This window comes from Acipenser ruthenus, chromosome 27 (genome assembly GCF_902713425.1).
Source record: "Acipenser ruthenus chromosome 27, fAciRut3.2 maternal haplotype, whole genome shotgun sequence".
Lineage (NCBI taxonomy): Eukaryota > Metazoa > Chordata > Actinopteri > Acipenseriformes > Acipenseridae > Acipenser > Acipenser ruthenus.
The window spans coordinates 26,466,645-26,477,389 of record NC_081215.1 but is presented as its reverse complement, the minus strand read 5'-3'; the positions used below and the strand labels follow the sequence as shown (position 1 = coordinate 26,477,389).

The 10,745-nt window shown below is 43.9% G+C and overlaps 1 protein-coding gene across 1 annotated transcript; it reads right to left on the bottom strand.

Moving 5' to 3' along the window:
* Positions 1-1,473: 1,473 nt before the first annotated feature.
* LOC117432447 (single Ig IL-1-related receptor-like) lies at positions 1,474-10,711 on the bottom strand. The gene is made up of 10 exons (XM_059002608.1): positions 10,408-10,711; positions 6,879-7,205; positions 6,428-6,635; positions 5,678-5,808; positions 5,304-5,444; positions 4,816-4,959; positions 4,081-4,183; positions 3,628-3,778; positions 3,010-3,184; positions 1,474-2,459 (listed from the first exon to the last, which is right to left on the bottom strand). Exons 1-10 carry the CDS (start codon positions 10,484-10,486, stop codon positions 2,275-2,277), a joined length of 1,644 nt encoding a protein of 547 aa, XP_058858591.1. The 5' UTR covers positions 10,487-10,711; the 3' UTR covers positions 1,474-2,274.
* Positions 10,712-10,745: the final 34 nt, after the last annotated feature.

The following is a 10,745-nucleotide window of genomic DNA, read 5'->3' as shown; positions in this document are numbered from 1 at the left end:
GGCTCTTGTAACAAACAGATCACGCAGGGGTTTGTATGTTCTTGTAGTTAACATATCCTTATAGTCTATATTAAACACGAGGAGTCCAGATCTGTAATGCAGAAGGGTAATACCACCGAATACTGGTTGCAATGTAACGATATTGAGAGAGGTCCAGGGTAGGGGTCCGGCTCCTTCTGTCTGACCCAGATCCCCTGTGAGTCAGGCCTGCGCAGAATAGTTTGTCTCTCAATAGGAGGCGTGCATTACCTGTTCTGTACGCTGATCATATCGTCCCATTCACTCCTGGGTGTGCCTGCCTTGATTGTATCCATAGAGACGGCAGTAAAACGTGTGTGTGTGGGCGTCTGTGTGTGCGTCTGTGTGTGCGTCTGTGTGTGTGTGTGTGTGTGCGCAAGTGTGTGTGTGAGTGTGTGTGTCTGCGGTGCAACACCTGTGACGCACCGCTGTGTGTCACAGGTCTGCCTTGAGCAGAAACTTTTAGCCCCCAGGCAAAAACACTGCCAGCCAACACCTGGGATCTTAACTCCTTACTAACGAATGCAGCTCTTAAATCATGTCTGCCTGCACCAGAGCACCAAAAGCATCTCATTAAAAGCCCTTCACCTTTGACATGGCCAATGCACCTCAATGACCCTGACCTGAATGACCACTCCTCCTGGGACAGAAACTGACAGTACACTAATGGCACTTGGGGATTCAATAGCCGCACCCACTGGCATTCACACCCTTGGCTAGTGCAACGTTTCCTGATGCATCTTTTAGCAAATTGCAAAATACTTCTTTAAAAGGGAATTCTTTGTTGCTGAAAAAGTGGCCGTGTACAGTTTGTAAAAAGACTCTAACTGATTTTATTAGCAATAGCAATACTATGGTTTAGTATATGCAGATATAATTCATAGAAAAGAGCTCCAATGAGAGGTATCTAATGCTTGTGTTGATACTTCGAACTCACTGCGATTGGCTGTGTGGGGCCAACAGCAGCGGTACCAGGATGCAGTTCATCTACAGGATATTTAAACAAGCACAAAAAGCAAGTGAAGCACTAAATACGATCCGAGGGGTGCCCGTGATAATCTTAATAAAGCAAACAGAATCAACATCAAAGGTGGTGGTTCAGATCCTGCTGTTTGATGTTATGTTTTAATTTCCCGGAACACAGAGCACCATTGAATCCTGAGCGTATTCTCACATCGCCATCTGCTGGTTGATTTGAGCCATTACTAGTAGTGCAAGAATCTATTGTATTAGATTAAAGACAATAGAAACTATTTACAATGCTGTGTCTGTGGCTGCGTCTTTTACAGCCGAGATCAAGATAAGATGATATAAATGCCTAATACGATACATAGGGATCACATGACTGGTCGTCCGCACTTTAACCATTTGACCACATACAGAACCCCCTCCCCATATACCACCCTAATGAAAAAAAACTAATTCTGGTGTTTAAACAAAAATGATGGCACACTCTTAAGTATACACATGATTTTATTTTATAAACAATGCTTTTAGTTTTGTTGTTGTACACAGTTTACATTATTATTATTATTATTATTATTATTATTATTATTATTTTTATTTTTATAAGTGTAGGCACTTTTTAGGAAGCTTCAAGAAAAACGAACAGAATATATAATGGAAATAAAATGAGAAATCAGATGCATTCTGTCACAGAGTAATAAAAGAAATCCATCCAGCAAGTCAGCATGGTCAGTGGGATCTATTTAATTGATCTTATCAATGCAGGATCTTAATAAAGTCTCATTTGAACTCTATAGTAATCACAGGTTTATAATAAGGATCATGTTTCAATTTCATCCACATATTGCAAGATAGTATTATTATTATTATTATTATTATTATTATTATTATTATTATTATTTATTATTATTAATTTGTTGTTGTAGTAGTATTTTACAATAATCCCTTAAGTCCCCTCAAATATTAAAAAGTTTTTCACACATTCACGAATACAAACTTCACTCAATCTTCTGCAGATTTGTGCCCTGCTTCCTGTATTATGATTGCCATCGCTCGTTTCATAGGAAAGCAGGAATGCTGCATTAGATACTTGTGGGGTGTGAGGAAAAAGTTTTAGTGCAAAGCCTAGCGCAACAATCCTTCCCTTCCAGGAACAAATCTGGCTGTAAATTCAGCCACAGGAATAAACACAGGAGTCTCTGGGCTGCTATGAAAGAGAAGGGCGGGTGTAGACCCCTGACACGCCAGCGCGAGGGTTCAGTAAAGCCTTCTCTCTCTCGGAAGCACGCGTTAGACGTCCTCGTCGGTCACCAGGCAGTAGAAGTCTGTGCGCGCCGCGTAGCTGCGGGAGCCCAGGTTGGAGATGTCGATTTCACTGGGTCTCAGCTCAGCCATCGGGGTGGCAGAGGGGAGGTCGGCACAGGGGAGGGCAGATACTCTAGGAGGGGGGGCTTTATAAATAGGCACTCGAATGCCTGGAGACAAAGACAAAAACAATCACAGTTATTACAGCATCCTTAAAGGCATTGTCCTCAAACAGGTTGGTGTAGAAATCACTCACATCCAGCGCATCAAGTCTGTTATCAGTCCTGCTGGTATTATTGTTAACACTGAGAAAGACACGCCTGTGTTGTACATAAACAGAGGCCTAACAAAGTACACCGGGCACTGTAAGCACAGACCACGAGTATGGAATACAGAGCGCTGGTTAACCTGCCGTTAATGAATGACCCATTGCACTGGTATGTAGGCAATGTTTAACTGAATGTTTGTGAAAAGGGCTTTCAGAAGCTTGTATAAATGTTTAGTATATGATCGAGTTTCCCATTCTTACACTGTGCATTTCCTATGATTTTCGGAACACTTTACCATTCATATCTGTGATTTACTGTACCCGTGTGTAACAGGGTGGAGGCTGGGCGTGTCCATTGCTTTTATGCTATGTTTCTGCTGTGCTTTCCTACGCTTGATTAGGGGAGCCGTGTCTCAGGGCTGCACTCCCGGATCGCTGGTGCCCTCACTCACCCAGGTCTCCCTCTGGGTCAGGGTCCGCCCTGCAGTCCAGGTAATCGGGGTCCAGGGTCAGCATGGGGTCCTTGTCGTCCTGCAGCTGGGTCTGGGGGTCGGCCATGGTGCTGCTGTAGGTCACACTGCGGGGCATCACCAGGACCAGCTCCTTCCAGAACTCCGAGGAGGGGGTCTGCGGGAGGTAGGGTTTGGGAACACATGCTAGACAGCGGCAGTGGTGCAGAACGCCGTTTCATTACTATTTTCTATAGGCAGCAGTGGTGTAGTCGAGTCAGAACTCGCATAATAGGCAAGCTACATGACTCACATCTCCCTCACAACTGTCTTATTCAGTCAGTAGTTCTCTTGATGCAATAAACTACTTCTTTAAATAAACTAAAAATGCTGACGAAGATGACAGCAACAGTGCATCGATTACGACTGTGGACACAAGCACAAGCAAAACCACTGACACACAGACATGTAAATTAAGTACCATACCTCTCTGGGCTTTACAATGCTTACTTATGCTTTACCACAGTTTCACAGCACTTACAGTACACTTTTTTATGCTTTGACTGTGTATGAGTATCACAGGAGCCCTGTGATTGAGAGCGAGCCCCTGGCTCTTCCTACCATGGACTTGGAGTTCCACAGCAGCAGAGTGACGTCCCTCTTGTGCTTCTTCAGCAGCAGGGCGGCAGGGTGACTCATCTCTCTGTACTCACTCTCATACATGATGAAAATGGGCTTGTGACTCAGCTCCATGAGACGCCAAAAGCCTTCACTGGGATTGAGGGAAGAATAACGTTTCATGAAATGATCCAGTTTTCCCCGTTGTAAGGGTAAGTAGTGGTAGAGATGTAAGGGCGATCACTAGGTTAAACACCAGCCCAGGGTTAAAACCCCTGTATACTCTTCACTGGCTTCCCTGTTGAAAAACTGGACAGCATGCCTAAAAGCAGCAACATTATTTTGCCATGCTTTATACACTTTGCAATGCTCTGCCCCATGGCATGCAGCAGTAGACCTTGGCTTGCTGTGGCGATGGTAGTACTGATTACCTTCTCTCCGGTTTCCATCTCTTACCTGAAGTTGTTTGCGCACCAGTCCTGCTCCAGGTAAGACTTGGAGAGAACCACAATCAGGCGCCGGGAGCGGCTCACGTTCATCAGAAGCTCGGCGGAGGGTTCTGTGCAGGAACAGGAAGACACAGCGTGTCAGCTGAGCGCTCACAACACAAACCCCTGAGCCTCTGGAATAAACAGCCACTCCCACATTCCATAATTCAATCCATTTGTTGGGGTTCTATTGTCTCCAAAAGGTTCTGTCTTTGGAACTACATATTTTAAATTAATATCATAGCATGTTGATTCAATTTTTCAGATAAAGATAAAGAACTGGTTAATACCATTCCACTACCATGGTTAACTAAAGACTGTGTAAATATATTGTGGTCAGCTGTTGTAAGGGTAATCGGTCCCTCCAGGGGCACAATCCACCTTTTTGATTTTGCTCTTATGAATTAGGCAGCTCAGTAACAATCTGCTTAGTGGGATTCCCTCTTTCTGTAAGGGACTGCCCATAAAGTCTATCCACAAATGTCTGTAAATGTTTGCAGGGATGGAAATAAGGCTCCCGTTGCATAGCGGTTTGATCCATTTTAATATGAGTTAAATAAGACACACCTGAGCTTGTTACCTATACACTGTGGCTAAGCAAGCTTGTATTAAAATCTGGAATAGGTGAAATTGCTACACAATCGCAGTGCTATTTCCATCCCTGGTTTGTGCACACCTGTCTGGATGACCCCCCAGTAGTTACCTGAGGCAGGCAGAATGTCTGTATCGTTCAGGTGCAGCTTGTAGCTGTACCTGTTCTCCAGGTGAGGCTTTAGGATGAAGTTCACAAACTTCCTGTCGTGAACCGTGTTCACGTAGGAGACATAGGCATCACAGATCTTCCCATCTAAAGAAAAGGGGGGTGAAAATAGCAAGAATTGTGACATTATGAAATAAAAGAAGGCAGCATCTGCGTTGTCATAAAGTCAAGCGATTTTGTTTGTACTGTGTGTGTGTGTGTGTGTGTGTGTGTGTGAGTGAGTGTGTGTGTGTTTGTATGTATGTATGCATGTATGTAAAAGAGAAAACTAAAGGTAAGTATTCAGATTTCATGTTCTCTTTAACAAACTGAAAATGGTAGAGAAAAAACAGTAATGACAACACAAACCCACAAGGTGGCATAAAAACCCTTCTTACTAATAAAACAATTACATTTAGTTTTTTTCTTTCAGAAAACAGCGCACTCCTTACCATATATTTCATAGTCTCCATATGCGTTTCTGTACCAGAGCTTCACATCCAGCCTGCACTTCACCCACAGCAGCACTGCCAGCACTAGGATCAGCACCACAACGAAGGCAGCTATCACTCCAGCAATATGGCTTGCTGTCCCTGCAGGCAAACACAGAGTGTTAGCCTTAGTCTTCGGACACAGAGATTAATAAAGGAGAAACGTGAAGAATCATCCAAATAAACTGGAACACTAGAAATCTAACCTAAACAGGTGAGAATGAAACAGGTGCAACGATGGGATCAGTTTCTCCAAAAACGAATGCATGGTACATGTGGGAGAGTGAAACCAGCTCCCCGACACAGAAACCCAGCCCGCAGCCCCCCTCCCCTACCTGGTCTGTGCAGGGTGAAGCCAGCTGTAGTGTTTCTCACCAGGCAGGAGTAGTGCCCGTAGTCGCTGTACTCTGTGACGTTCACCTGAAGCAGGCTGCTCAGAAACTCCTCGGAGGCGTCGTTGTTGAACCTGACAATCAACCAAACCATGTGGGTGGTACTGAAGCCTGGCCCTGCCCTCGCAGTCATTCCTATTCCGTCTCTGCACCTGTTTCTGGCACTAATGAGTTTATACCCCCTCACCCCTCCCCTGCCCTGGTCTTATCTCAGCCCTTAACTGTAGCCGCTTACTACTCCCCATCTGCAGCACTGGACCAGTCAGGAGTTAATCATACTCTATCAGTAACAGCACTGCTGTGCAGCTGGTCTCTCAATGCTTACCTGAAACCTAATAGGGCCTGCCTTTAATTACTTACATGTAGAGCTCATCTGTAAAGCAGTCAGTTCTGTGGCTGGGAAATAACCCAGTGCCTCGAATAACTGGTTTGTGGTTTAATTTGAGCATCTTTTTCTCTTTGTTGACTCTGATAGCTGTCTAACCTGTATGTAATTCCCACTGTCCGGGGTTATACCATGCATTACTGTGGTTAACATGTTTATTAATATGCTTGACTATAACTCTACGGGCTTTACAATGCTTACAGATGCTTTATCAAGCTTTCACTTCACTTTATTACACTTTGCAATGCTGATACTATGGTTTTATAAGGCAAAGAATCCTAGTTTTCAGTTGCCTCCCACCAACTTACCAGTCCAGTCCGCTGCTTGTGTCCTGGCTGTCTCTGGGGATCTGCTGGCCATCCTTTAGCCACTGGACGATGGAGGCACAGGCGTTGTACCTCTGGTCATAGGAGACCCGAACCGTACAGTTCAGGAGGAGCTGATCTCCGAGCTGGGGCTCCAGAACCTGTTCTCCTGCAGGAGACAGGAACTCAGGGGCACGGCTGCAAGGGCTGTCTGTGTGGGAGACACAGGGAACACTAATGATGTCAACTGGAGTTTCACCGAACCCCTATACAGAATCTCAGGGACAGCAAACATTACAGAATTCTCATACATATCAGCACTGATTCAAGGGTTAAGCTAAACATGCATGCAAATGTACACACACACACACACACTCACACTCTCACACACTCACACACACACACACACTCTCACACACACACAGTCCTGTGCAATCCAAGCCTGAACTCTTACCTGCCATGCTGATCCTCACAGTGAAAGAGGCATTCTGCTCCCCGCTCAGATACAGAGTGCAGGTGTAGTTTCCGGAGTCGTCTGCCTCCAGAGTCTGGAACGTCAGGAATGCCGTGCCGTTGCGCTGCAGAGTGCTGCTGACACGGGAGCTCTTGTTAGAGGTTAGCGCTTGGCAGTTCTTCCTCCACTGCAGCTGGGAGCTGGGGTCCTCCTGAAGGAGAAGCCAGCTCGCCTCGTCCAGCGGGCAGAAGAGCTGGTGAGGGGCAGGCTGCTGCTCCACCCAGGAGACGTGGTCAAAGAAGCGGTCCGGGTCCACGCATGATGCTGCTGCAAAAAGTTCAAAATATGTAAATCAAACAAACTCCAAGGATTGATTAAGGATGGATTCTATTAATGATAAGTGATTATAAGTGCTATGTTAGTGATTAATGACTGCTATGTATTTTTCTGTGTTATAACATATAGTGTATAATTTGCAATACCTAATCTAATTTTGAGTTTCCTGAGCACCCCTGTAAAAGGAAAATGCAGCTATAAAGGGCTGTAACTCTTTCAGTCCAGGTGGGACCTCAAGGCAAAAGATACACCGGCTGCCACCAGAATTTAAAAATGACTTATCCAAATATTCAACAAACTTGGCAGCTGGTCAAACATGCCTAATTATTCTAAACAAAACTGACAATCCTTGGGGAAATCCCACGAGATCTTTATCATCCACAAAAAAAAAACTTCTATCACAGAAGAGTTTACACTCATAACAACAGTCAGCTAAGAAAGTAATGCAACGCCAATCAGAAGGGTGTGTAAGCAAAGGGCATCTCTATTTTAAAATCTCCTACGTGCATCCCTTGATCCTGCAAGTTTTAAACTGTTGTTTTAAAGTGATTCGGAAACACAATGCCAAACCGGTTTTCTCAAAGAATGCTGCCATTATGCAGAGGGAAAGGTCACAGAAAGGAGGCATATAAAGAATAATTCATTTCAAGCCTGATCTCTCGTGGCTGATCAGCCCCCTTGTATATAAAAGTGTCCCACTCCCACTGCTGCTGCTGCTGCTGCAGCTATCCCATCTCACTCGAGTCCGCTTCAATCGCTGCCCTCCAATGAAAGCCAACTGTGTCTGTTTAGCAAATGAGATAGCTCTGTGTGTGCACTGCAGAGACAGGATAGAGAGCACGGGGCAGTACACATGAGATGTAATAAGACTTAGCGAGCCTACTCAATACAAACAAATAGTTTACAGAATACCCTGCTCTTTTTGAGAATACAGTATTATTATTATTATTATTATTATTATTATTATTATTATTATTATTATTATTATTACACAGCTCAGCTGTTATCTTTATCTTCCTGATTCTCTTCCTGAAATGTCTTCAGTTTAACACAAAATCAAATCGCAAAAATAAACCCTATTGTGAGGAGGTTTCACTCCATCACACCTATTTAAAAGTGATGTCACTTCACTAAACCAAAACCAGTAACTCGTTCAGGATCATTAAAATAGCAGGTAAAATAATAAATCAGACAAGGCAGGTTTATGAACCTGCTGCTTCGATTCTGCCTCAGGATCGCTGACTTGCTGTTCTGAAGATTAAACACTAAATAGCATTAAATTGCACTTGATTTGAATATTCGATTAAAACCTTAAAAATAACAAACCACAAACTGCACTCACCGTTTTAACTACATGCTATTCCAAAACAGCTTACTGAGAGCTGTCTATATGCTGAACAATATGAAATTCCAATAAACAGTTTTCCTACCTGCCTCGATCCCAGACTCCTGCTCACTCTGGTGTCAATGCCACAGCCTTGGCATGTGTTCATGCACGCCGAATTTGTTTGCAGTGTAAACATTCTGAACCCTCGCACTGGCTAGCACCTACACTACCCTACTGCCAGGCTGTGGAAAATGCAAGCTCTGTGCTGTATCATTCTCCGCAGATGCAACACTGTAGAATTCAAGAGCCAAGTTAGTCTCATCAGACTGCAGACCGGTGTAGTAAATTCAGAGCTGGAGAGTAGGGTTTTAAACCCGTCCTTGTTAAAATGTTCTGCAAATCAGAACTTGCCCTTCCTCCTCCAGAACACAGAATTTGAATAAGTACATCACAATGGCTCCTCACAGCACTGTTTGTAGTTTTTGACTGTGGTGGTGGTGTTGTTGTTGTTGTTGAAGATTTCAGAAGAGAAAGAGAGAAAAATAACCAATTCCAGAACTTTTTTCGATAATTGTTATCTTCTGTGGAATTCCTAAATAAAGTTCCTGACTGCAACGAGTACAGAACTATTCTGCACTTCTGCAACAGCGGTTGATTTATTTCAAAAAATTCCTGCAGGCGCCAAGAGCAAGGTGCAAGTGGCAGCAGTGTGGAGTAGTGGTTAGGGCTCTGGACTCTTGACCGGAGGGTCATGGGTTCAATCCCCAGTGGGGGACACTGCTGCTGTACCCTTGAGCAAAGTACGTTACCTAGATTGCTCCAGTAAAAACCCAACTGTATAAATGGGTAATTGTATGTAAAAAAAAAAAATAATGTGATATCTTGTGTAATAATTGTAAGTCGCCCTAGATAAGGGCATCTGCTAAGAAATAAATAATAATAATAAAAGTGGAGCCAGGTCTGAGTGCAGCTCAGTGGAATGCAAGAGGGTTGGGCAACAAATCTTTTGAGTAACTTTGCTATCTGGTTACAAAATAGAGGACGGCCCGAGATACAACATTGAAATGCTGTCAACTTCAGCAATATACCAGAGAGCCGAGCATCACATTAGTGTCGTGGTGTCGTTTACAGGTGTTCAACTTGTGGATGTTTAAGACTGAAGGTGCTGCTGAAATACAGTAAAACACATTCATGTAAAAGAGAAGCTTGGAACAGAAATCGAGCAGCAGGCTGTAGCAAACGCTGAAAAAGCAATATTACAGTATTTTGAAATTCCAAAAGTCTACCACAGAGGTATGGTAAACTGTGGTAAATGCATAGTACAGTATAATCACAGGAATAGTATTGGAAAACTACTGCGCACATTTATTGCGGTAAACTTTTATAAGAGGAATCTTTTGAAAGCGGATACGCCCCAGTGCTCAGCATTCTCATGTGCTGGCAGAGTAGAGCCCCGGGGTGAGGTTATATACTGGAGGGCTGCTGGCAAAGGTCAGAAATAGCAACCTTGAAGTACAGTCCATCCCCCCCATTACTGCTGATTCAGCACTGGAAACGTGTTCAGCCATGACAACAGGGAAGTCGTTTTAGAACACAAAATAATAATAATAATAATAATAATAATAATAATAATAATAATAGCGTATTTGTTTATTTAAGTACCTGCTGTAGCTCCTGCTATTACTAGTGGGCAAACAATGACAATTATAAATGGCTTTGTTCCATTACAGTATTACCGGCTAGTGCACGATACGTAAGCAATAAACACTCGTACAACAGTCGAGAAGTTTCTCAATATTTCAAAAGCAATGCAGAACAGAATCAAATCCAGAATTTCGATACCCCAGCGCTTCCGGGGGAGCCTACCTGGCGGTGCTGTGACAGTCACCTCGACCCAAGCAGCCACTGCGAGAAGCAACAGGGAAGTCGTGGGCTTGCGTCCCATTCTAGAGCTCGGCGGTCCTACGTTTGCTGTATATTAATATTATCACAATACACCTGGCATTGAGTTTTCAGCGGATTCGATTTAACTTGGTCTCGAACGCAGTCTGTACTCGCTGTCGTACGACGCGCTCAATTAGTTGAAATGTTGCAGCCTCGGTATTATTTGCTTGTCGGATTATGAAGCGTACAGTGACTTCTGTGTTTAGCGTCAGGTGACTTCGCAGAAGCACCTGGCTGTACAGCGCTCTAATCACCTGTAC

Bases quoted from the DNA above. Each gene is read 5' to 3' on its own strand.
- LOC117432447 (XM_059002608.1), bottom strand. From the start codon at position 10,486: ATGGGACGCAAGCCCACGACTTCCCTGTTGCTTCTCGCAGTGGCTGCT. The intron at 6,636-6,878 runs GTAAGAGTTCAG...TCTCCCACACAG, and splicing joins TGTGAGGATCAGCATGGCAG to ACAGCCCTTGCAGCCGTGCC. The intron at 3,779-4,080 runs GTAAGAGATGGA...CCTCAATCCCAG, and splicing joins TGGTGCGCAAACAACTTCAG to TGAAGGCTTTTGGCGTCTCA.